General features: G+C 43.8%; 3 protein-coding genes across 19 annotated transcripts in view; 2 read left to right on the top strand and 1 right to left on the bottom strand.

Moving 5' to 3' along the window:
* LOC105199537 (opsin, ultraviolet-sensitive) overlaps nucleotides 1-26,510 on the top strand; it is a 713,170-nt gene that overhangs the window by 173,416 nt on the left and 513,244 nt on the right. The window lies entirely within an intron of this gene.
* Nucleotides 5,956-8,024, top strand: LOC120357655. Of its 8 annotated transcripts, none has more exons than XM_039448699.1 (3): nucleotides 5,956-6,195; nucleotides 6,270-6,444; nucleotides 7,395-8,024. In XM_039448699.1, exons 2-3 carry the CDS (start codon nucleotides 6,328-6,330, stop codon nucleotides 7,587-7,589), a joined length of 312 nt encoding a protein of 103 aa, XP_039304633.1. In that variant the 5' UTR covers nucleotides 5,956-6,195; nucleotides 6,270-6,327; the 3' UTR covers nucleotides 7,590-8,024. The 8 variants fall into 8 exon arrangements, 7 of the variants coding, with proteins under 7 accessions (XP_039304633.1, XP_039304632.1, XP_039304631.1 ...); XM_039448698.1 differs by having other exon boundaries at nucleotides 6,293-6,444; XM_039448697.1 differs by having other exon boundaries at nucleotides 6,316-6,448; nucleotides 7,414-8,024.
* LOC120357656 lies at nucleotides 8,596-16,788 on the bottom strand. 7 transcript variants are annotated; one of them, XR_005574671.1, is made up of 3 exons: nucleotides 16,549-16,786; nucleotides 16,300-16,451; nucleotides 8,596-9,213 (listed from the first exon to the last, which is right to left on the bottom strand). XR_005574671.1 is itself a non-coding variant. In XM_039448703.1 (3 exons), exons 1-3 carry the CDS (start codon nucleotides 16,576-16,578, stop codon nucleotides 9,038-9,040), a joined length of 354 nt encoding a protein of 117 aa, XP_039304637.1. In that variant the 5' UTR covers nucleotides 16,579-16,788; the 3' UTR covers nucleotides 8,596-9,037. The 7 variants fall into 7 exon arrangements, 6 of the variants coding, with proteins under 6 accessions (XP_039304637.1, XP_039304638.1, XP_039304640.1 ...); XM_039448703.1 differs by having other exon boundaries at nucleotides 8,596-9,232; nucleotides 16,300-16,428; nucleotides 16,549-16,788; XM_039448704.1 differs by having other exon boundaries at nucleotides 16,296-16,428; nucleotides 16,549-16,788.

Below are 26,510 nucleotides of genomic sequence, written 5' to 3' on the forward strand. Positions count from 1 at the left end.
GCAATTTAAAGATTTCATACATTTTTTGGAAAAAATACATTTAGGTTGAATTAAAAAATAGTATCACTTGAGTTTTTAAAAAAAATTATAGATAAGATGCGCGCGCACACACATAAATTGGCACCTTTCTTTTACCTTTTTTTGAAAAGGTAATTTTGTACTGATATCACGCGGTTTTGTAGTGTTAAGCAATATATTTATTTTTTGTGATGTCATGATTTTAACTTACAAGTAAGATTATAATGTGTGTGTGTGTGTGTGTGTGTGCACACACACACACACACACACACACACACACACACACTATATATATATATATATATATATATATATGCATATGTATATTAATACATTATTTAAAAAAAAGTATATTTATTCCAAAAAATTGATATACATATTTGTTTTATTATATAGTTAGAAAGTTGAATAATATTATAATATGTTGTAATAAACCATAAAATAATGTATATTTATTAAATTTACAACACATTTTTATAAAAACGACTGATTTACTCACTTTGTTACAAGCTTTTGTTGCACTGAATAAACGTGTTACCAATGGTATTAATTTCCTATTCAGTCTTTATCTACTTTCTATGACATATCTTTTAAGCATATATTTTAAACATAAAGTGGGTTTTTAAATGGTAAATTTAAAAGTGGGTCTTATTCGGCTCAAGTATCTTGCGCGTGTGTGTGTGTGTGTGTGTGTGTGCGTGCGTGCGTGCGTGCGTGCGTGCGTGCGAGCGTGTGTGCGTGCGTGCGTGCGGGCGTGCGTGTGTATACAGGGTGACTCATTTTAACTTAGGCAGCTAAATAACTCAAAAAATAAGCACAGTACGAAAAAATGTTTAGAATCAAAATTTTGTCATTTCGAGGGGGACGTACAATGACGTTAAAATCAGCCCACCCCCCACCCCTCCGCCTGGGCGGTGAGGGGGGGCAAGTTTGAAATCTTAAATGGGAACCCCTATTTTTTATTGCATATTCGGAATCTTTGGATAAAAACACATACAATTTGTCTGAAACATTTTTCTCGATTCATGATAGATGGCGCTGTAATCGACGAAATTCAATTTCTTCGATTTCTCTTACTGAAAACCCATGCTTACGATTCTGCAATAAATTAACAATAAAAATACCACGTTTTTATTGTTAATACTCGAAATTAGTCTTAAAACAAACTTCTCGTTATTTTTTATTACTCATTAATTACTTCTCAAGAAACTGCTTTTAGCGTAACCTGCCCTTTAGGCAACTTGAATGGTCCAAAGTACCGAGACATTTTGGACTTTCCATCTGATGGAGTTCCTCTATCCCTCCAAAATTTTGTCCATTTAGTGCCAAAGTCACAAGTGTTTATGTATTTTTTTAACATTTGTACTGTGATAAAATTCTGTTAAAATGGCAAATTATACGCCTACAGAAGTAGTCGATATTCTTATAACCTTTGGTGAATGTGGTAGAAATTACAGACTTACTGCCCGTACTTATGCGGAGCGATTCCCAAATTGCCGCCATCCTACTGATCAACAAATTATAAACATTGAAAGGAGATTTCGTAATAATCCACTTCATCGCGAAAAGCGAAGGAATAGATTTCATAATAATAATGACCCTAGATTGCTTGCAGTTTTGGCTATGGTTCAAAATCCCCATATTAGTACCCGTCAAATAGAACGAGAACTGGGAATCCCTCAAACTACGGCACATAGATTGTTACGATCAGTCAATTACCGTATCATATTACTCTGGTACAGGAATTAAGTGAGGCCGACTACGTACTCAGAGTACAATTTTGTAGATGGGCTCTTGAGATGTTAGATCAGAATCCAGATTTTTTTAGTAATGTTTGTATTCGGGATGGCGCGAGAGACGGGGACGGGATGCGAGGCGTTGTCTCTCTTCCCGATTTTGCGGGAGATCGACGTTCGCTAGCGGGAAGCGAGAGCCGGCCGTCGTCAGGCGATGACACGGCCGCGAGCGCAAACATGCGCTCGAGCGTGGCAAACGGCGAGCGGGAGCGTGCGCTCGGGCCGTGTTAGATTGCCAGCAAACGTAGCGACAAATATTGACGCCTTCGGTATTCGATGATCCTTCTGGAAAGATCCGGAGAGCGGAATGTTGTTGACAATCTCTCGTTTTCCCGCCGGAATCTTTTTAGAAGGATTACAGTCTTTATAAGGCGCGAGTGCGAGACGCGCGTCGCAGTCGCAATTGAATCTCGAGATAGGTAGTACGCGAAAGTTAAAGTGAGTAAATTTTGAAACGGCTTGCTTCCCTTGTCGGACTTTGATCGGATTAATACCGCTATCGATAGGCATCGATGCGTGCGTGACCATTGTGTCTGTTCAGAGTGCGGTGGGCTAATTACACTTCGAGCGCGGTAATCTCCGGGTCCTTAAGAAGAAAACGCCTTCTTCGCGTTGACTCACGTTTTCTTTGTCGGGCAGTTACCTAAACCGTCTCCGTCTCAATACTTCGTTTCGCCGTCTCACAGTCTCTCAAGTTTCAAGTCTGAGCGCGAATAGTCAGTGATAAAGCAACATTCATCAGCAATGGTAGTCTCAATAGGCATAATTGCCACTACTGGTCACCAGAAAATCCACATTGGTATCGTGAAGTGCTTAATCAACATTGTTGGAGTTTAAATGTATGGTAGACATTTGCAATGGCCAAGTCATTGGACCTCATTTTTTTGAACGTCCAATTAATAGTCCAATGTATTTAGAATTCCTCGAAAATGATTTGCCAGCATACCTAGAGAATGTTCCCCTTGCAGTTAGACTAAATTTATGGTATCAACAAGATGGTGCTCCTGCTCATTATGCTCGTATTGTAGGGATATTTTTGAATCAAAGGTTCCCAAATCGGTGAACAGGGCGGGGTGGACCAGTTCTGTGGCCTCCGAGATCACCGGATTTGAACCCCCTTGATTTTTTTTATGGGGATACGTTAAAGATGCAGTGTATAGTGAAGCTCCAACGATAAGATTGAATATGATGGAAAGAATAAGAAGAGCTTGTGCTATAACTCCTTTAATGCTAGAAAATGTACAACGTAACTTTCGCTGTCGATTACTGTTATTCTTAGAAAATAATGGTGCACACTTTGAGCATCTCCTCCATGCTGAGAGAGCTTATAACAATGCAATCTTGCCTTCACTGGCTGGGTTACCACACGTTCAAGCACCCCGAATTGTGAGAGGCAAGGGGACTCACGTTAATCAAGCACCCCGAAGGGAACAGAAAACTGCTACGTCCACGTCGTTGTTCCTGTGTTACGCTAAAAGCAGTTTCTTGAGAAGTAATTAATGCGTAATAAAAAATAATGAGAAACTTGTTTTAAGACTAATTTCGAGTATTAACAATGAAAACGTGGTATTTTTATTGTTAATTTATTGCAGAATCGTAAGCATGGGTTCTCAGTAAGAGAAATCGAAAAAATTGAATTTCATCGATTACAGCGCCATCTATCATGAATCGAGAAAAATGTTTCAGACAAATTGTATGTGTTTTTAGCCAAAGATTCCCAATATGCAATAAAAAATAGGGGTTCCCATTTAAGATTTCAAACTTGTCCCCCCTCACCGCCCAGGGGAAGGGGGTAGAGGGAGGAGGCTGATTTTAACGTCATTGTACATCCCCCTCGAAATGACGAAATTTTGATTCTAAACATTTTTTCGTAGTGTGTTTATTTTTCGAGTTATTTGGCTGCCTAAGTTAAAATGGGTCACCCTGTATATATACACACACACACACACACACACACACACACACACACACACACACGCGCACGCACGCACGCGCGCGCGCGCACACACACACAGAGAGAGAGAGGGGGAGAGGGAGAGGGAGGGAGGGTGAGAGAGAGAGGGAGAGAGGGGGGGGGTATTATAGCTGTTGTCGACAATATGGTTACCTCTATTATCTCCGTTATTAGATGACGTATTCTAACAATTGCTTATGGAGTTATTCATTTAGTAGCCCGCCGTTTTTTAGTGATGTTAATATGACAATACATAATAAGTAACAATTGTTATAAGGCATTTTTACTTTTGAGCACTTCTAAACTTTTTCAAGGTTTACTTTTAACCTTTAATTATTCATACTTTCTCATTATTCTTAAACTTGAGTGCATTATCACACGGATGTACATACACTTGAGTGTTTTTTTTATTATTTACCTTTTTATTCAGCTATACACATTTTGAGTTATACAAAGTTAAAACAATAACATGGAATTTCATTAATATGGCCTTTTAAGCAAAATTTTATATTAAAATATTTCTTTGATAAATCGATCGTTATTCTAGAGAGCGATGTTTAGAAACATTTAAAACATTATTTTATGTTTATTGTTTAATGTTAAACAGGGATAAAATGATATTTGTAACTAAATTTCTAATGATATTTTTAAAGTTACTGAACGCAAGAAAATTCTATATTAGGAAAATTCTAAACAATGGATAATTAAAAATACACAATTTTGTAACAAGATACTGTGTTTCGTCTAAACTAAACTAACTTTTATAAATTATTCTTATAGATAGCCATATTAAAAACACTTCTTTTTTGCCACCGATTAGGCAGAGTAATAGATTTTTATAAATCACGTCCTAAATAATAAATATCTCATTATTTTGAGCCTAGAATCTGTCAAACAACACTTTGACGAATGTAATGGTTCAAGTTTTAATAAAAAATATTAATTGTAAACAAAATGATTTAATAAAATAAAAATGGGTGCCATATTACCCTCTTCTCCTCTATGTGTGTGTGTGTGCGTGTGCGTGTGCGTGCGCGCGTATGTGTGTGTGTATGTACAAGGTGTCCCAGAGCAATGTATACATATTATCACAATGGGATAGAAGAGATCAAGATAAATCAAAAAGTCTAATACCGTTTTGCGATATTTGCAATAACTTTCGAGTAATAAAATGTTTAATTCGGCCGAATAATAGCGCGCGAAAAGACAAGCGGTCGCTCGCCTGAGCCGTAGAACCGCCCATCGTGGCCCGATTGTTGGCAACGCCGCGGTGGCGCGCGGCGAGAGAAAGAATAGCTTGGTACCGCACCGCTCACTTATGCCTTTGCACTACGTCGTGGTACGCGTCAACGCTTTACACTCGCGATCACTATTATTAAGCATTTTGTTCTTTGTAATATTTATAGCATTTTTTATAGTGAAAAAAACAAAAGTTAAATAATGTAACTTTGCAAATATAGTATGTTGACACCTTTCATTCTAAAGCACAAGAATACAATGAATATTACAAGTTTTAACAACAGTACGAATTAATCATATTTGAGTCCCACCATTGTGTGTAATTTCAAAAATAAGTATAAACTGTTACTATTTTATACTTTTAAATACGGCATGTTTCCGTTTAAACCAGAGAAAGAAGGGATCAACGGTCGCTCCGGTTGCCTTCTACACAAGAACCATGATATAAATATCTTCGATCATTCTCTTCGCGGATGCTTCGCGCCGAAAGCGGCCCTCTCTCCTTTCTTTCTCTCCCAATTCCAATCGTTCACCTGCGAATTCTACGAAAAGGGGGGACCAGGGTTTTCCGGCCGGTTACCGCGCCTTTTCGCGAAGGCCTCAGATTCGTTTCTGACCGAGAGGCGATCCCATTGTATTAGTATAATTTAAGTACATATTATTCAAGGAGATCAGAAGTGCTTTACTTATTTCCATTCCTCTCGATGCGAGCCTTTACTAAGGCTGTACTAGCCGACAGAGCGAATTAACAAAACAAACCAGGAGGAATTCGCAAACCCAACACGGCACGTACACCCAAGGACTTTGATTCTGTCCATGGGGAAATTTTTCAAACTAAGAAGTCACCATCCTTCTACATACTCGCAGTTCATGATTAACGTAACGTCAGGCATACGATCGATCCCGGCCGCTTACGACCGCGTTTGACATGAGGTTAAGTAATTTGACATGAGGTTAAATAATTTAAGATTTGTTCACTGGGCAAGAAGATACTGACGAAATCTCAGATCTGGCTGCAGTGCAACAAGTGTAAATACACCACGCATCATGATTCCTTTATGATGCATCGCATGAAAGATCATAACGAGGAAAGGGCAGCTGACAAACACATTTTCGAGAGCTAGCAGGAAAGTGAAAGACATAGTTACAACAAAGTGAATGACTTGGAGAACAAGGAGAATGAAACAGGTTGAGTAGCGCTAAATCCAAGAGAAATTGTTCAGATGCATTCTTGCTATCTGTTACAATTTTTATAATTATAGATGACACTGTTGATACGTTACAGATAATTCTGACATTGTTATCAAGGATGATAAAGCGATGGAGGTAACACTTTTGGAGCCGATTCAGTCAGTTTTCCCTATTACTCAATCCACCCCACTACCACTGTTGGATTTATCAAATTGTAATCATCTATATGCTTCCGCTACATTACCAGTGAGTAGGTATTATTTACTGATTAGTTAATACATTACTGTAAATCTGTCTTAAAAAGGAATTGGTAATACTGAAGGAGACGGTCTTCCTCACCGATTTTGATGAAATTAGGCTTATTCGACGCGTTTTTACATGAAACTAACAAATCTGGCAGAAAAAAGTGTCGCTCTACCACGAGAACCGAGATATCGATCATTAAAGTTAGCGATTGTACAGGTTAGAATATCAGTCATCTCGGCGTAATGTAACGAACTGAGCATGCGCTGTGATAGAAATGTGCACAAAATTTGAAACGTTTCTTTATTAATAATTACATCACTGTATATTTTATTCCTCCCTTCCTGTTAATTATAAAATATATTATACAAATGTTCAATAAAAAGTAGACATTGTGTTGGATTAAAAAAATTATTAGTTTTTGTGCACGCGGGGGGTGGGATGGGTGGGGTTGAGAATGGGGTGGACCTCCCTTCGTATGGAAAGTCGCAAACTCATGTGGAGGGAGCAATACACATGTAGACTTTGTTTCAAGATATCTATTTGTAAGTGGAATGTGTCTATTAATTAAATTATTTAATTTTATAAAATAAATTGTTTTCATGCCTTAAAAAAAATCTACATTGCACAAAAACTAATAATTTTTTTAATCGAACATAATGTTCTAGCAAATACAAGCAAGTGTAGTAAATGTGGCAGTGATATAATTATTAATAAGCATTTCAAATTTCGTGCACATTTCTATCACAGCGCATACTCAGTTCGTTACATTACGCCGAGATAACTGATATTCTAACCTGTACAATCGCTAACTTTAACGATTGATATCTCAGTTCGTGTGGCCGAGCGACACTTTTTTCTGCTAGATTCGTTAGTTTCATGTGAAAACGCGTCGAATGAGCCTAATTTCATCAAAATCGGTGAGGAAGACCGTCTCCTTCAGTATTACCAAGGAATTTTTTCTTACGAAAGGTGTTTCCACGTTGTCCCAAGAACAAATGTATGTTCTGCAGCCGATTGACACGGCTGATATTGAAAACTTGAGGAAGATGATAAGATTGGACTTGGATCCTGAGCAGAAAATGGAAATGAAGAGCGAAAGTAGAAAATGGATAACCTTGAAAAAGGATGGAAGTCTAGAGTGGTAGAGATGTCTTGGAACGAGACAGAAGAATCAAATATTGACGATGGTGTTTGATTAACTGTGCAAAAATCAAAGACACTTTAGTATTACATTTGGTTGCTTTAACTGTTGAAAAACTCAGTGTAATATACAGAAATTTATTATAATTCTAATGTTATAAATGAAGTAACTTTATTCGTCATACTTCAATTTTCGCATGATACTCGCAATGATGTTTATTTTGCTGATCAAAGCTGTGTCATGTTGACAATACATCGATGTCAATTGACTCACGGTTGAAAAAATTGCAGTTTCGCTCTTTCAATTTTATTTATATTGCTAATTGTTATTCCTCTTAATCGTATGTTACTTCGTAAACAACCGTCGTTGTTTGAATAATGCATACTTTCATTAAATGTAATTTAAAGAAAAGAATTATAATAAAAAAATTTATCCCACGTAAAAAACAATGTTTTTTTATTATTTCATACAAACTTCTTTTACAAATAAAAACATTAGGTTAATTTGTTGAATGATCCATATTATAATTGTTTTGAGTAATTTAACTTTAAAAACTTATGAATTTCTAATTTAAAATAAATAGTATTTCTTTAATTAACTTAATTTTTAACTATATTTATGAAAACCTACTCAGAAAATTTAATAATAAATGCAAATAAAATATTTAATATAAATTATTATAAATGTAATTTATTATAATACAGTGAATAAATAATATATAATAAAATTGATAAAGGAAGAAAAACATAATAAAACTTAATTTAAATAAATTTTTTTTTATTTTTTATTTTAATATAACGTATATATATATATATATATATTTTATATTATACATTTTTGTTCATTTTTTCTGGGACGCTGGAAATATATACAATCTAAGAAATTGGGGCGCAAGTTTAGTGCATAAGTTTTTAAAGTTAAATTACTCAAAACAATTATAATATGGAAACAAATTAACCTAATGTTTTTATTTGTAAAAGAAGTTTGTATGAAATAATAAAAAAACATTGTTTTTTACGTGGGATAAATTTTTTTATTATAATTCTTTTCTTTAAATTACATTTAATGAAAGTATGCATCATTCAAACAACGACGGTTGTTTACGAAGTAACATACGATTAAGAGGAATAACAATTAGCAATATAAATAAAATTGAAAGAGCGAAACTGCAATTTTTCCAACCGTGAGTCAATTGACATCAATGTATTGTCAACATGACACAGCTTTGATCAGCAAAATAAACATCATTGCGAGTGTCATGCGGAAATTGAAGTATGACGAATAAAGTTACTTCATTTATAACATTAGAATTATAATAAATTTCTGTACATTACACTGAGTTTTTCAATAGTTAAAGCAACCAAATGTAATACTAAAGTGTCTTTGATTTTTGCACAGTTAATCAAACACCATCGTCAATATTTGATTCTTCTGTCTCGTTCCAAGACATCTCTACCACTCTAGACTTCCATCCTTTTTCAAGGTTATCCATTTTCTACTTTCGCTCTTCATTTCCATTTTCTGCTCAGGATCCAAGTCCAATCTTATCATCTTCCTCAAGTTTTCAATATCAGCTGTGTCAATCGGCTGCAGAACATACATTTGTTCTTGGGACAACGTGGAAACACCTTTCGTAAGAAAAAATTCCTTTTTAAGATTTACAGATTTACAGTTGTAACAACCCGTTTTTCTTGGATAGATATCGCGCACGGACGTAGCTCGTCGGGAATTCCAGGGCACGATCCGGGTTAAGAGAGAATTAGACTCGTGTGTTTGAACGTGTAAAATATGTACAAGTTTTATTGAGTGAAGGGACGAATATAATTGTCTTAAAGCTAGTATTTACAGAGGGTGCGTCACCGCCGATACGTCGTCGGCCGTATCGCGCGCGGGGTGACGGCTATCTTGATCGCGGCGATCGGGAATACCGTCGGGCAACGGTTTCGGCGCGGGGAACGTCGTCGGCACGGTTGCCGCTTATTCACACGGCATGTGCGTTGTTTACGCGGTCGGCGTTCTTTTCGGCGCGCCGGCGGCCTCGTGTTTTTCGGCCTTGCGAGGTCGCGTGCTCGGCTTTTCGCGGTCGTCAGCACGGTAGCGGGGCGCGGGGCGGCGCTCGGCCGAGCGTCCCTTTAAATCCGCAGCTGTTATGTTGCGATCTCGCTCGCAGGCAGGATGCGACGGCTACGTCGAGTACGCTCGACGGAGGCAAAGACGCTTTACCCCGTTTTTCTGTAGCCGCCGCGGTAGGATCGGATCGGTGTCGAGGAAAGCCGGTCGGGCAAGTACGCTTGCCTGAGCCCAAGACGCTTGAGCCCAGCTTCGGCGAGGAGAGACGGGTACGAGAGTGGTAGCCGTCGAGAACGCTCGACAGAGGCCAAGACACTTGACCCCAGGACTACCTCGGGAGACTTCTTCGGAGACTAGTCGGCGGAGTAGCGGTCCGAGCAGTCGGCGGAGAAGAAGCGCAGCATCTCGCTGCTCCGGCGCTTTTATACCCGCATCTCGAGACGTCGGGAACGTTCGGTGGCGGTTCGGTTCGTGTCGGAGCCAGCGTCCCCGCCGCTCGAGATCGGTTGCGTGGTGGGCGGACGGAGGCGAGTGAGCACGTCGCTAGCGCGTGCCGGTTTGGGGCCGGTGCGCGTGCGCGGCGCGGTCACCGCGACACGCGGATGCCTCGCTGCTCGCATTGGCGCGTTTGAAGTCGTTTATCGGCGCGTAGCGTCTCGTTTGACGCTCGGCGGATGTTCGGCCAGCGTTCTGCGGATGATGACCGGTCCGTCGGGGGGGTAGCGCGGAGGCGGTTTGTTACACCACCCCCTTCCTAAGAATGCCTGAAATTAGAGGCATACTATTTATTTTCCCGGTGAGTGTCGTAGGACTTCTCTCGACATGATCGGAGTCGTCCGGCACGGTCGAAGCGTAAATGCCACCGTCGAGCTCCGAGTCTGGCCTTGTATTCGCGGCCGGAGTGGATGGCGAAGTACGGTACCTCTACCGTGATGCCCGGTGCGACTTCCACTGGCACAGGTGGTGGCGGCAGCGGCCCCATCAGTCGGATCGGGTCGAGGGACGGCCGCGGATTTTTCCGGCCGTGTCGCTATCGGCCGCGGTATCGGCGGCGGTGGTGTTGTTGTGAGCCAAGAGATCTTGGTCTGCGTCTGGCGGTCGGACGGCTGTCGTAGCTGGCCTCGTCTGACACCGGCTATAGCGGCTGGTTTCCGCGGCCGTTCTCTCGGCTCGGTGGACTGGCTGGGTCCAGTTCCGGCGGCTGGCCGTGACTGGCTTGGTCCGGCTTCGTCCATGCCGGGTCGCTCCAGGTCGTACTCGGCCACGGGTTCGCCCAGGAAGTCCCGGATGATGCTCAGGATATCGTCGGATGCTGCGTCGCTTGCCATGGCTCGCGTCAAAGTGAGCTCTGCGATGCCTGGGCCGTTACGTTCAAATTCGGGCGGACGTCCTTCCCCCAGATCGGTGTTGTCATCTTCGGCCGCATTGTTTTCATCCTCGGTGTCGGTGTCACCGTCGGCTCGTGGAGTGGGGGCCGGCTTCAGATCTTGGATGTGTGTGTGTCGGTACCATTTCCCACTTTTGCTCCGGAGGTCGACTATAACGGGTGAGATGATTTTCCGGATTTCTAGCGGTCCGATGTATTTTGGCGCGAGTTTTGCGTTGAAGGCATCCGCGCGCCGCGACAACGGGCGGTCGCGTTTCCATACCCATTCGCCCAGCCGCGGTCGCCAATTCCGGCGGCGTAGATTATAGTATCGTTCTTGCCTTTGAAACGCCCGGGCAAGCTTTATGCGCACGACTTCGTACGCCTCGCGTAGGCGTCGTTGCAGCGCGTGTGATGCCTCTGCGTCGTTCGATGCCGCGCGTTCTCCCGGACGTCGCAGTTCGCGGCCGTGGTTTAGGAACGCCGGCGTATGCCCCGTTGCTTCGTGTACTGCCGTATTGTAAGCGAACTGCAGCTCAGCGAGGTATGTGTCCCACTTGCGGTGGTCTTTTTTTACATACAGGCTGATCATTGTTTTTACGGACCGATTCGTGCGTTCGACCGAATTACAGTGTGGGGCGTACGCCGGCGTCAATCGGTGGCGGATCTGCAGTTTCTGCAGAAGCTGGGTCAGTGAGGCCGAACGCAGCTGGGTCCCGTTGTCGGAGAGGATTTCTTCGGGACATCCGTGGCGGAGCACGATAGCTTCCGTGAGGGCGGCTGTCACGTTCTGTGCGGTGGCGCGGCGGAGAGCACGCATCTCGAGCCATTTGGTGAACCGGTCTTGCATAGTGAGGAGCCACGTGTGGCCCCGGGAGGATCGCGGTAACGGTCCTATGAGGTCGATGGCAACTTGTTGCCACGGTCGCGCAATTACGGTCGGGTGGAGCAGTCCGGCGGGTCGGCGCTGCTCCGCTTTGTGAGCCAGGCATGTCTCGCACTGCCGCACGTATTGGGCTATGTCGCGGAACATGCCGAGCCAGTGATACTGTGCGGCGATGCGCGAGATGGTCTTGGCAATCCCGAGATGTCCGGCCGTCGGCGCGTCGTGATACCGCCGCAAGATCTCGGTGCGTCCTTCGCGGGGGACGCACTCTTTCCATTGGGCGTCGCTCGGCGTTTCGGACAAGTCGAGGGTATGTAGCACGTGTTTGTACAATTTCCCGTCTTCGATGCGGAAGTCGGGAGCGTCGTGCGGCGTTTCGCGTGCGGTTCCCCACCATTTCCGGTACCACGGGCATCGGGGCTCCGCGATGACATTGACGGCGTGTCGGCGGGACAAGGCATCGGCTACCTTGTTCAACGCTCCTTTGCGGTACTGAACGACGAGGTCGTATTGGCGTAACTCGAATGCCCACCGCCCGAGTCGGCCGGTGGGCGAATCGAGTTTTTGTAGCCAGCGTAGTGACTGGTGGTCGGTCACGACCTTAAAGCGATAGCCCTCGAGGTAGTCCCTCATTCGGCGTATTCCCCACAGTATCGCGAGACACTCCAGCTCCGTCGCGCTGTAGTTTCGTTCGGCGGAATTCAGGGTACGACTGGCATATGCGATCACGCGCTCGCCCTCGGGGAAGTATTGTGTTAGTACGGCCCCCAGGCCGGTCGTACTCGCGTCCGTTTGTAAGACGAATTGTCTCTCGAAATCCGGGCAGGCCAATACCGGCGCGGTCGTGAGCGTTCTCTTCAGGGCGTCAAATGCCTCCTGCTCCGAAGTTCCCCACCTCCAGGCGGCGTTTTTGCGAGTGAGTGCGGTTAGCGGGACGGCGAGGGTCGCGAAGTCGCGTATGAATCGTCGGTACCACGAGGCGATGCCGAGGAATTGGCGTACTTGCCGCACGGTGTGCGGTACCGGCCACTCCACGATCGTGTTGGTCTTTTCCGGGTCGGTTCGTATGCCCTCGCGATCCACGACGTGTCCGAGATACTTGATTTTTGTCGTACAGAACCGGCATTTCGCGGGGGTTAAGCCGGAGTCGGGCGGACCTTAGTCGCGAAAAGACTTCTCGCAGGGTGTCGAGGTGCTCGTCGAAGGTTCGGCTAACGACGATAATGTCTAGGTAGACGAACACGCTAGGTTCTAGCTCCGGGCCTAGTATGCCGTCCAGTAACCGTTGGAACGTGGCGGGCGCGGAATGCAGTCCGAAGGGCATTACGCGGAACTGCATTAGTCCGCGTCCGGGTACCGTGAACGCGGTAATCGGTCGGCTTTCCGGTGCTAGCGGCACCTGCCAGTAGCCGCTCTCCAGGTCGAGCGTGGTCAGGAATTGCGCGCCGCGAAGTTTATCCAGCGTCGCGGCGATCTGTGGCAGCGGATACGCGTCGCGTTCTGTCACATCGTTCACCCTGCGGAAGTCGATGCCAAAGCGTGGTTTGCCGTCTTTTTTCCTCACGATCACGATAGGTGATCTCCACGCGCTTTGCGACGGCTCGATGATTCCGTTACGGAGCATTTCGTCGACCTCGCGGTCGATGATGGCCTGCATCGCCGGATTCCGAGGGCGGTACCGTTGCTTAATCGGCGAATGATTTCTGACGCGTATCGTGTTCTGCAGGCGGTCGGTCGGTCCGTGTAGGGCTTCGAATCGTGGGAGTTCTTCGGCGAGGAAGGCTTGCAGGCGTTCCTGTTCTCCCTCCCCTTCTGCCGCGGGTCGTATCGGGAGGGTTGCGTGCGGGGGAGTGCGTGCCCTGGCGGCGTGTTTCGGTGGCGGCGGGATGTCGATTTGTGCCCGAGCCATGATATCGACGCCGAAGAGTACGTCGGTGTCGAGTCCTGGTAGTATTTGGAACTCGTGCGAAATTGCTCGGTTGTCGATGACGATCGGTAGCACGATGCATCCCCCAATCGGTACGCTCGACCCGTCCGCCACGTAGACCTGGCCGGTGACGGGTCGTATCTCTCGCCCTCGGCGTCGCAGACGGTTTCCGGTAGCCGGGCTCATGAAGGAGGCTTCTGAGCCCGAGTCCAGGAGGACCTCGAGCTCGTGCTGGTCGATGCTGAGGTAGATGTGCGGTCGCGGTTTAAATATTACTCGGAGGACCGGGGTGCGGCAGGGGCCTCCCCGGCCCTGGTGGCGTTTCCCGGCGGCGGGTGGCAGTCGCGTGTGTAGACGCCGTCTTTCCCGCACTGGGAGCAGAACTTTTTCGCGATGCGGCGGCAGTCGAACCGGGTATGCCCGCGCTGCTTGCAACGCCAGCAGCATTCGTTCTTGTCGTACGTGGTTGCGGCGGTGTTGGTGGCGGTTGGCTTGGGGGCGACGCCGCGGTCGCGATATTGCGCGCTGATTTCCTTGAACTCCTCCGCCTGACGGAGCAGGTCGGTTGTTCGGCGGAGGCCGTCGCGACGGACGTATAACTTGTACCGCGGTTGAAGGTTTTCGTACAGCAGGTCGAGCTGCTCCTCCTTTTCGTACCCGCCGGCGCGTCTCATCATGGTGAGGAGCTCTGTCGCGTACTTGCGGTATGGCTCGTCGGTACCTTGTTTTCGCGCCTGAATGTCCCGTTTTAATTTGGCGACGTATCGCCGTGGTAAGTAATATTCCCGGAATTCGCCGGTGAACGCCTGCCAGTCGTCCCAGGAGTCGCGATTGTTGCGGTACCACAGGAGCGCTTCCCCGCGCAGCAGTTCGGGGAGACCGCGCAATAACTGTGCGTCGGAGAACCCGTACTCTCGCTGTAGTTCGTCGACCCGCTCAAGGAACGCGATGGGGTCTTTCCCTTCGAAGTGGCATCCCCACTTCCGTATCTGGTTCATTTGCTTGGCGTCGGACGCGTGTCCCCCGCCGGGGAGTGGCGGGTCCGGTATCTGGATGCGGATCTCGGCGTGGTCCTCCGGGGGCGGCATGTTTGCGGGCTGATATTCGGAATGCGCGATCGCGTATTCCCGTAAGCGGCGGCGGAGATGGTCCACGTTCCCGGTCGTGTCCAGCCTGAGAGTTTCGAGGTGAGACTCTACCGCGGTACGGTCTATTCGGTAGATCCAGCTTCTTGGCATGGCCAACGCGGGTCTAATTCTCTCCGGACGGCAACGGTCCCTGTTCGGGCGCCATGTAACAACCCGTTTTTCTTGGATAGATATCGCACACGGACGTAGCTCGTCGGGAATTCCAGGGCACGATCCGGGTTAAGAAAGAATTAGACTCGTGTGTTTGAACGTGTAAAATATGTACAAGTTTTATTGAGTGAAGGGACGAATACAATTGTCTTAAAGCTAGTATTTACAGAGGGTGCGTCACCGCCGATACGTCATCGGCCGTATCGCGCGCGGGGTGACGGCTATCTTGATCGCGGCGATCGGGAATACCGTCGGGCAACGGTTTCGGCGCGGGGAACGTCGTCGGCACGGTTGCCGCTTATTCACACGGCAGGTGCATTGTTTACGCGGTCGGCGTTCTTTTCGGCGCGCCGGCGGCCTCGTGTTTTTCGGCCTTGCGAGGTCGCATGCTCGGCTTTTCGCGGTCGTCAGCACGGTAGCGGGGCGCGGGGCGGCGCTCGGCCGAGCGTCCCTTTAAATCCGCAGCTGTTATGTTGCGATCTCGCTCGCAGGCAGGATGCGACGGCTACGTCGAGTACGCTCGACGGAGGCAAAGACGCTTTACCCCGTTTTTCTGTAGCCGCCGCGGTAGGATCGGATCGGTGTCGAGGATAGCCTGTCGGGCAAGTACGCTTGCCTGAGCCAAAGACGCTTGAGCCCAGCTTCGGCGAGGAGAGACGGGTACGAGAGTGGTAGTCGTCGAGAACGCTCGACAGAGGCCAAGACACTTGACCCCAGGACTACCTCGGGAGACTTCTTCGGAGACTAGTCGGCGGAGTAGCGGTCCGAGCAGTCGGCGGAGAAGAAGCGCAGCATCTCGCTGCTCCGGCGCTTTTATACCCGCATCTCGAGGCGTCGGGATCGTTCGGTGGCGGTTCGTTTCGTGTCGGAGCCAGCGTCCCCGCCGCTCGAGATCGGTTGCGTGGTGGGCGGACGGAGGCGAGTGAGCACGTCACTAGCGCGTGCCGGTTTGGGGCCGGTGCGCGTGCGCGGCGCGGTCACCGCAGATGCCTCGCTGCTCGCATTGGCGCGTTTGAAATCGTTTATCGGCGCGTAGCGCCTCGTTTGACGCTCGGCGGATATTCGGCCGGCGTTCTGCGGACGATGACCGGTCCGTCGGGGGGGTAGCGCGGAGGCGGTTTGTTACACAGTAATGTATTAACTAATCAGTAAATAATACCTACTCACTGGTAATGTAGCGGAAGCATATAGATGATTACAATTTGATAAATCCAACAGTGGTAGTGGGGTGGATTGAGTAATAGGGAAAACTGACTGAATCGGCTCCAAAAGTGTTACCTCCATCGCTTTATCATCCTTGATAACAATGTCAGAATTATCTGTAACGTATCAACAGTGTCATCTATAATTATAAAAATTGTAACAGATAGCAAGAATGCATCTGAACAATTTCTCTTGGATTTAGCGCTACTCAACCTGTTTCATTCTCCTTGTTCTCCAAGTCATTCACTTTGTTGTAACTATGTCTTTCACTTTCCTGCTAGCTCTCGAAGATGTGTTTGTCAGCTGCCCTTTCCTCGTTATGATCTTTCATGCGATGCATCATAAAGGAATCATGATGCGTGGTGTATTTACACTTGTTGCACTGCAGCCAGATCTGAGATTTCGTCAGTATCTTCTTGCCCAGTGAACAAATCTTAAATTATTTAACCTCATGTCAAATTACTTAACCTCATGTCAAACGCGGTCGTAAGCGGCCGGGATCGATCGTATGCCTGACGTTACGTTAATCATGAACTGCGAGTATGTAGAAGGATGGTGACTTCTTAGTTTGGAAAATTTCCCCATGGACAGAATCAAAGTCCTTGGGTGTACAAGGAAAATGTGCTGCTGATTATTTATCGCAGTTCTAATAGAATATTTCGTTCTACGATCATCAATTAAGCACAGTTACAACAACAACATATTTTTTAATGTTAGATTTTATATATTTTTTTTTATAATAATGTATTAAATTACGTTTAATGACATTACTTATATTTACAGTAACAATTCACTATATTATTACGTAAATATTTTTAATGAAAATTGTCGCTAGAAGTAGGATAAATTATAATCAACATAATCAAAAGGCTCAGTCGCGTCTCGTGCCTATTTAAAAAAAAATAAAAGAAAAAAAAGCGAAAAGACCGAGCGCCTCTTTTACGCGAGTCAGCGAGTTCAAGCATAACGAGATTAACAGATCTTAGTAATGACTGAACCGATCAAGTTCTGAGTAGTCTCAATCGATAGCTTGGGAACAAATTGCATAATAAAATTGTTTTTAATTTTTCTCTCCGTGCTCTATGGGCGGAGATAACGCGATGCAAATCTTTAAGTTTTTGATTTCATGTGTGGGAAACGTCATTGTTTTCATCATTATCGTCGTCGTTGCCTTCAAGAATTCTCTCTTTCACATTTTCGACACAGAGTGGCGCTGGCATACATTAGCTGTATGCGATTGTGGTGTACTTGTGGTGTATGTGGTGTAGTACTTCTTGACATTATGGCCGCCATGACAGGTTTTCTAACCTAATTATGCGTCAATCGTCAACAATAATAATCTCGGTTCGCGGGGCAGTCCGACACTTTTTTAATCAATTCGTCCGTTTCGTCGTGTAAAACCGCGTCGATTTGATTGATCGAGTCTATTCATCAATAGAAGGTCGCAGGTAAGTTATTATAAAGGACAGCACGTAGTGTATTAGTGGTGGTCGACGATGGGGAACGACGACGACAGGGAACAATGCGCAGTGACAGCGACGACGACGACGGGGAACGACGCGTGGTGACGGCGACGACGACGACGGGGAATGGCGCGCGGTGACGGCGACGACGACGACGACGACGGCGACGGCGATGACGCGCGGTAATCGACGACGGCGACGACGACGGCGACGGCGACGACGCGCGGTAACGACGACGGCGACGGCGATGGCGACGACGACGACGGCGATGGCAATGACACGCAGTCAACGATGACGACGACGACGACGACGACGGCGACGGCAACGACGCGCGGTAACGACGACGGCGACAACGACGGCGATGGCGACGACGCGCGGTAACGACGACGACGACGACGACGACGACGACGACGACGACGACGACGACGCGCGGTAACGACGACGGCGACAACGACGGCGACGGCGATGACGCGCGGTAACGACGACGACGACGCGTAACGACGACGACGCGCGGTAACGACGACGACGACGATGACGGCGACGGCGACGACGCGCGGTAACGACGACGACGGCGACGACGCGCGATAACGACGACGACGGCGATGACGGCGACGGCGACGACGCGCGGTAACGACGACGACGACGACGACGACGACGACGATGACGACGACGACGACGGCGACGGCGACGATGCGCGGTAACGACGACGGCGACAACGATGGCGACGACGACGACGACGATGGCGTCGGCGACGGCGACGGCGACGGCGACGTCAAAGACGATCTAACTGTTAACGTCGAGGTGATCCCCGAGATCTCGAAAAAGCGTCTTATATTTTATTCTAATTACAAATAACAAAAATTTAATTTTTAATCTTAGCAAACACATAGCGTATGTGTTTAATATAACGTAATTATCTTGATCTATGTTATATATGTTATATACATACATTACATCTTAGCATTATATTTGGTGCTTGTTGGAAACGTTTAATTTTATCATGATACTTTATAATTTCTATTGTTTTTTTTTATTATTGTTATTCTTTTGATGTCTCGTATAAAAACAGAAGATTAAAATTAAAAGTTATAAAAATTGGATATTTACTGTTATTATCCAAAGGTAGGAATAGAGGATTGTAAATTAAATTGTGGGATCGATTCTTTTAAAATTTGGTGATTCTAAAGATGTGCTACTTAACGATAATGTTGAATTTTTAATAATAAGATTTATTAATGGTTTTTGTTATAAATAAATATGTAAGCATGTATATATATATTTTCAAAGAAAGGTAAAAAAAAGATGTCAATTTATGCGTGCACGCACCTTATTTTTAATTTTTTTTAATTAACAGAAAAATTTGTCCATACTAACCTATGTAATAATTTTATTTTTAACTTTAATTTTACAAAACAAAAGTAGTACTACATTATACTTTGTATTCTCATTGAAAAATTTTCTTATTCCAACCCAAGTGGTATGTATCTTCACAATCTTGCAAAGTTAAAATCATATATTTCATTATAAACAAAATAAATATTACTTAACACTACAAAACGCGTGATATCAATACAAAATTACCTTTTCAAAAAAAGGTAAAAAAAAGGTGCCATTTTATGTGTGTGCGCTCGCACCATCTTTAATTTTTCTTAAAAACCTAAGTAGTACTATTTTTGTATTTTAACAAAAATTTTTCTATGCTAACCCATGTGGTAATTTTACCTTTAACTTTAATTCTACTAAACAATAGTAGTACTACTTTGTACTTTGTATTCTCATTGAAAAATTTTCCTATTCCAATTTAAGTGGTATGTATTCTAAAAAATGAGCGAAATCTTTAAATTGCGCCAATTATAAAAAGAATATATTGCTCTTTAAAATAACTAGTGTATTTACTTAAAAATAAATATCTTAAATTTAATCCAACCTAAATATATTTTTTTCCCAAAAATATATAAAATCTTTAAATTGCGCCAATTATAAAGAGAATATATTGCTGTTTGAAATAACTACTGTACTACTTTTAATGAATAAAATGCAAGTGATAGTATATTTATTTTTTAAGTAAAATCCAAATAGCGGTATCTTTAATTCCTTTTTAAATAAAATTCAAGTGATACTGTCTGTGTATTTTTATTGAAACATTTTTCTATTCTAAATGGATGTACTTAATTTAAAAAAGTTTCAATGAAATATGTAACATTTAATCTCAAAGAATTAAAGAAAGAACAGAAATGAATGTTTTATTAAAATAAAAAATTTTTAATCTGCAAAAAATTGGCGCTGCTAGATATTTAAATATAATCTAAATAAAATGTTGTAAAACAGCAGCGCCAATTTTTTGTAGTTTAAAAATTTTTTTATTTTTAGTAAGGGGATCCAGGTTCAAACCCTGGTCGAAATAATATTGTTCGGGGGAATTTTAGAAATGTAGGATTTTAGCAAGTTAGCATCAATATTATTAAATTAATTTTTAATTTAATCATGTTTCAATTTAAAGAACTGTGTTTAAAATTGAAAGTAACGGCGCGCAGTTTAAAATAAATTAAAACATATGTAAAATATTATTTTATCTCGAAGATTTTGCTATGACCGTCTCGGCCTATTCTTACAAGGAGTGGGCAAGAACTGTAAATGTCAAATGAGATAAACCATAGCTTGTTTGAAAGAGAGGAACAAGTATAATAAAAGTGTAAAAGGGTTAGCGTGAATAAGCCTTACTTTTTAAGAAAATTGCAATTAAAGTTTAACACTTTGGACGTTTGTACGTGAGGTACTGGAATCTTAAAACACTATCCAAGAGAGTCATAGCTGAGAAGGCTAAGTGCTAGTATTATATTTTTACCTCCATGGCGGATCGGGATCGAATTTTCACAGCATCAAATTTTTTTTATTTTTTTTTCATTTTTTGCTATTTATTTTACAATTGCATTATTTTTAGTAATTTTTAAATTGAACTTCCGTTTCCGGTAGCGAGGCTGATTGACGTCTGTGTGGAGAGTGCGATTGATAAGCAGGTGTTAGGGGATAAGGTGAGACGTAGTGGAGGAGATGAAGGGAAAAGGAAGATGCTGGTGATGGAGGGTGAAGGGCGAAGGTAAGGGAATAGTGAGACAGTGAGTGATAATAGGGTTGGGATGGGATTTGGAGGTTAGACGGGAGAGCAGGTATAGAGAGTAGAGAGGAAGCAGAAAAGAGGGAGGGTAGCGACATCGGGCGGTAGAAGTAAGAAGCATAGCAAGAGAGAATAAATGCAGTTGCAAGAAATTTTGAATTGGAGTAACTTTTGAGTAACTGATATATTATCTTAATATATAATTTTGTATTTTTACATTTGCTACATTTATATAATGATTTTACAAATAAGTTGAAAATATTATTATCTTAAATATAAAAAGAGTCATATTTTCTAGTAAATATTTTCTAGAAGTGCAAAAAACAAATTACTTAATTAAATTTTTTTTCTTATTTACATAAATAAAAAAAAATGAAAAAATAAATATTAAAAACAAATTTTTTTAACACGACTGCAAGTAAATAAACTTTTGAATAGGGAAAGTTGGCAGGTTAGAAGAAAGACGAGATGGAGGAAGGAAAGGAGGGAAGGAAGGAGAGGAAAACGAAGTAGAGGAGGGGAAAGGGGAGGAGAAGAGAAAGGTGGGAAGACCGAGCAAAGCAAAGGTTTGATGAGGGATAGAGTATACAGTCTGTCCCTGATAGATGCGTTTAAGAAAGGAGAGAAAAGGAAGAAGAAACATGTATTACAGGCAGATATTTTTAAGAAAAGTATAAAAGTATTGAGATCGCCGGAAAAACAGCTGGAAAAGCAGCTGGAAAAGCAGTCGGAAAAACAAGAAAAAGGGAGGTTGAGTGAGATATTAGGGAGGTAAGGGAGGGTTTTAAGGAAATTAAAGCGGAATTAAGAGAGATGAAGAAGGGGAAAGTAGAGATGAGGGAGTGGATGAAAGATATGAGGAAAAGATTAGACAGTTTAGAGAAAAAAGTGGAAGAAATCGAGAAAAGTAGGGAGAGGAAGTAGGGAGAAAGAGGAAGGGGATAAGGAAAAGAAGAAGGAGGAAAAGGTAAAGCAGATAGAGAGAAGGAGAAAGGGAGAGATGAAGGAATTAGAAGAAAGGATGAAGAGAATAGAGTTAGAGAGGGAAAAGAGAAAAAGGGAAGAGAGGAAGAGAAATATAATCATAAAAGGAGTGAAAGCAAAGGAGAAAGGGATAAAGGGATTAAGAAAAAAGATAGAAAAGATAGTGGGGGCGACGGGGGCGACAGCAAGAGTGGAAGGGATAAGAAGTATAGGGAAGAAAGATAAGGAGGGAAGAGAAATGGTATGGGTAAGTTTAGCGAGTGTAGAGGAGAAAATTGAAGTGATGAAAGGAAAAGCGAAGCTGAGGGAAAGAAAGGAGTGGATAGTAGATGATCTGACAAAAAAGAAGAGAAGAATAAAGTGGTGGATAAGGAAGGAAACGGAAAGGATAAGGAGGGAAGGTAGGAAAGTAAGAGTAGGATATATGAAAATATGGTTTGAGAAGAAATTATGGGTATGGGATGAGATTAAGAATGAGTTGAGGGAATGGCGCGAAAAAGAATTAAGAGAATGGAAGAGGAGGATAGAAAAGGATAAAGGGGTGGAAAAAAAGAAAGGGGAGTTTTAGTAGGGTGGGGGACGGTGGGAGAGGGAGAGGGGGAAAAAGAAGGAAATATAGAAAATAAGAAACGTAGGAAAAAGAGAATGAAAAAGAAAAAAGAAGAATGTAAAAAGTATAAGATAGACTTTTGGAATGTGGCAGGCATGGAAAACAAAGAGAAAGATTTCAGGGAGAGACTAAAAGAATGGGATGTGATGTTCCTGAGTGAGACTTGGTTTCAGAAGAAGGGATAGGAAAGAGTTCAAAAATGTCTGCCAAAAGGATACGTGTGGGAAGTGCAAGAGGCGGCAAGGAAGAGTAAAAAGGGAGGGCAATAGGAGGAATAATTATAGGGATAAGAGAAGGGATAGGGAGAGAGAAGGATGATAAGGGAAAAAAAGGAGGGATTACAAGCAGTAAAAGTAAATTTAGGGGGAGAGTGGTGGAGGCTAATAGGAGTGTCTGTGAATGAAGATTTGGAGGAAAAAAATGGGACAGCTGAGACAGTGGATGAAGGATAGAGAGGAATCGGTGAAATAGGGGGGAAGGGTGTTAATAGGGGGGGTGGGATTTCAATGCTAGGACAGGGAGAGAAGGGGGAAGAGTAGATGAGGATGAAGAGGGAGGGGTAGAACAGGGAAAGAGGAGTTCGAAAGATGAAAAAGTGAATAGAGGAGGAAAGAAACTATGTGGTTATATAGGAGAATTGGTCTCCTATATAACCACATAGTTTCTTTCTGGAATAGTCAATATTGAATGAAAGCGTAAAGGGGGATGAGAAGGGGGAATGGACGTATACAGGAGGGAAGGGAGGGACCGTAATAGATTACGTGATCGGGAATGAGGAGACAAGAAAGAAGGTGGAAAAGATGAAGGTGGATGATAGGGTGGATCCAACCATCAGCCGATAACGGTATGGATGGAGGGAGGAGGGCGGAGGGAAGAGAGGACCGGGGAAAAAAACGAGAGGAAAAAGGGGGGTTTGGATGGAAAAGGAAAAAAAAGGAATTTGAGAAATACTTTGGGAGAGGGATAGTGATGGTGAGATAGTAGAAGAGGTTTGGAGAAAAATAAAGAGAAGAGTAGAAGGGGCATTAGTGAGAGTAGAGAAGAAAGAGAAGAAGGAACGGAGAGGATCGTGGGATGAGGAATGTAGGGATAGGAAAAGAGAAATTATGGAGGAATTAAAGAGGTGGAGGAAAAGAAGGGGACAGGGGAAAAATATAAAGAAATGAGGAAAAGGTACAGGAAACACTGTGAGGAGAAGAAGAAAAGGGAGAGGGAAAGATGGGAGAGGGAAAGATGGGAGAGGGAAATAGAAGGAATAAGATCCAAAAAAGATGTGTGGAAGGTAGTGTATAAAGAAGAAAAAGAAAGAGAGTCAGGGAAGGCATTGAAATGGGGAAGTGGGAAAAACAATGTAGAGAGGTACTGGTGGGAGTGAAGTGGAGGATAAGAGAGGAAGTAATGGGAAGAGGGGTAGAAGAGGAAGAAGAGATTAGTAGAGAGGAAATTAGTAGGGCGATAATAAAATTAAAGGAGAGAAAAGCTGCAGGAAGGGATAGGATTATGAATGAGGTATGGATATACGGGGAAAAAGAATAAGGGAATGGCTTTGGGAGATATGCAATAGAGTGTGGAAGGGAGTAAGATGGCCGGAAGAATGGAGAGAGGGGATAGTGGTACCGATAGTGAAAAGGGGGGAGGGAGAAAAGATAGAAATCTATAAGAGGGTTACACTTACGCAAACGACATATAAAGCGTACGCTGCGGTTTTGGTGAAGAGATTAAAGGAAGATGAGGAGAATAAAGTTATTACCCGAGTTAAACGGGGTTCAGGAGAGAGGTAGAAACGATAGATCACATATACGTGTTGAATTATAAATAAGAAAATAGCGGAAACAAAAAGCATAGTGGTAATTATGTTTGTTGATATAAAAACAGCGTTTGACTCGGTGGATAGGGAGATACTGGTACAGACAGTGAGGAGGAAGGGAGTGAGAGAGAGTCCCGTGGTGAGGTGTGAGGAAGTTTTGGAGGAAACAATAAGTAGAGTAAGGGTGGGGGAAAAGGAGCCCAACTTTTGGACAGTTAGAGGAGTGAGACAGGGATGTCCGTTGAGCCCATGCATGTTCACATTACTGCTAGTGGATTTGGATAAGGAGTTAGAAAAAGGGGGTTGGGGGAGAGTAAAGGTAAAGGGAAGAAAAATCTATTCCCTGGCGTGTGCAGATGATGTAGCGGTGATGGCAAAGGATGAAAAAGGGATGAAAGGCTTAATAAAAACATTAGAAGGATAGGTAAAATAGAAAAAATTAGAGATAAATGTGGAGAAAACAAAAGTGATGAGGTGTAGCGGAGGGGGTAGGAGACAGAAAAAGATAATATGGAAATGGAAAGGAAATGAAATAGAGGAAGTGAAAAGGTATAAATATCTGGGCTACATGATGATGGCAAATGGGGGACACAAAAAGCATATAGAGGAGAAAGTCAAAAAAGGAGCGGTGGTGATGAGAGAGGTATGGGGAATAGAAAAGAGGAAATTCGGAAAGGAGTGGGCTAGAAGAATGTGGTTATTTGATAGGTTGGTGTAGACGGTGGTTAGCCATGCAGAATTTGCAGAAATTTGGGGGTGGAAAGAAAGGGAAGGGGTAGAGAGGATACAGGACAGGTATTTGAAATAGGTAATAGGGGTGGGAAGGTACACACCGGGGTACATGGTAAAGGAGGAGATGGAGAGGGAAAAATTAAGAGGAAGGGCAGGAATGAGGGCATGGTGTTATGGAAAGAAACTGGGAGAAGGAAGAGGGGTGGAGTTGGCATGGTTGTGTTGGGAGTAGATAAGAGGTAGAGCGAAGGACGGAAAAGTGATGGGAAAATGGGAGGAAGAAAGAAGTGGTTTCTATGAAGAAAAGAGTTGGAATATCAAGGAGATAGAAAAGTTGAGAGAAGACGGTTAAAGGGGGAAGAGGTGGTAGCAAGAGAGAGGAGGCGGCAGGAAGAGGAAAGGTGGGGCAAGAATTAGGAGCTCGAGGTTTAACAGATGCTATAATAGAGTGAAGGGAAAGGGAGTGCCGGAGTACTTGAAGAGGGATTGGAACGAGGAGAGATGGAAAAGGATTGCTAAGTTTAGGTTAGGAGACGGTATGAGAGGAGGTAGATATTGGAAAGAGAAAGAGGAAAGTAAGTGTAGGATATGTGGATGGGGAGAGAAAACGTGGGAACATATATGGGAGGAATGCACGGATTGGGAGACGGAAAAGGGATGGCAGGAGATGGTAAAAGAGGTTTTAGGTGAAAGGGGGGAGGGAGTGGTTTGGATGAAGTAACTGGTGGTGATGAGGGAGGGAGAAGGGTGACTGGGTATGAATGAGAGTGTGGAAGGAAGAGAGAAAAATGCGGCGGAAACGGAGGTCCAGAGAATGAGTGTGGAGGTATGAGTGGATGAGTGATCTTTCTCTCTCTCTCGTGCGTTGTAGAAGATGCAAAGAATAAAATGTTGAGACTATGTAAGCGGAGCGGAGGTCCGCAGTGTACTCATCAAGGAATAAAGTACTTTTATATATATATATATATATATACGAGGTGTGTTCAAAAAGTATCGCGAATTTTGAATTTTCGCGGGTTACGTATATTCGAATTTCGATCTTTTTGTGGCGTTATGTTGGTACTCATGTCTCTCACTTATGCCGACAAGCTCGGCCATTTTGAATGTTCACTTAATTGTTGACAGCTGCTTTGCTTGCACGTGTTTTGGATCGTCTTCGATTTTTACCTATTCAAAAAAATGGATCAAAGAACCTGTATCAAATTTTGTGTGAAAAACGAAATTAAGTGCGCGGATGCATTCCGAATGTTGACTGTGGCATACGGAGAAGCTACCTTGGACCGAAGCAACGTTTATCGGTGGTACAAAATGTTCTCAGAAGGCCGAGAAGATGTGAACGACGAAGAGCGTGCCGGACGCCCGAGCACTTCAACAACAGACGAAAAAATTAATGAAGTGGAGAAAATGGTATTGGCCAATCGTCGAATCACCGTTAGAGAAGTTGCTAAGGACCTAAACATATCG

Source organism: Solenopsis invicta, chromosome 4 (genome assembly GCF_016802725.1).
Source record: "Solenopsis invicta isolate M01_SB chromosome 4, UNIL_Sinv_3.0, whole genome shotgun sequence".
Lineage (NCBI taxonomy): Eukaryota > Metazoa > Arthropoda > Insecta > Hymenoptera > Formicidae > Solenopsis > Solenopsis invicta.

What these genes read in the sequence shown, in the direction of transcription:
- LOC120357656 (XM_039448703.1), bottom strand. Translation starts at nt 16,578, where the DNA reads ATGACTTGGAGAACAAGGAGAATGAAACAG. An exon ending in GAACAAGGAGAATGAAACAG is followed by an intron (nt 16,429 to 16,548) that starts GTTGAGTAGCGC and finishes ATTGTTATCAAG; the next exon opens with GATGATAAAGCGATGGAGGT. An exon ending in ATGCTTCCGCTACATTACCA is followed by an intron (nt 9,233 to 16,299) that starts GTGAGTAGGTAT and finishes AATCTTAAAAAG; the next exon opens with GAATTTTTTCTTACGAAAGG.
- LOC120357655 (XM_039448695.1), top strand. Translation starts at nt 6,166, where the DNA reads ATGACTTGGAGAACAAGGAGAATGAAACAG. An exon ending in GAACAAGGAGAATGAAACAG is followed by an intron (nt 6,196 to 6,315) that starts GTTGAGTAGCGC and finishes ATTGTTATCAAG; the next exon opens with GATGATAAAGCGATGGAGGT. An exon ending in ATGCTTCCGCTACATTACCA is followed by an intron (nt 6,445 to 7,394) that starts GTGAGTAGGTAT and finishes AGTATTACCAAG; the next exon opens with GAATTTTTTCTTACGAAAGG.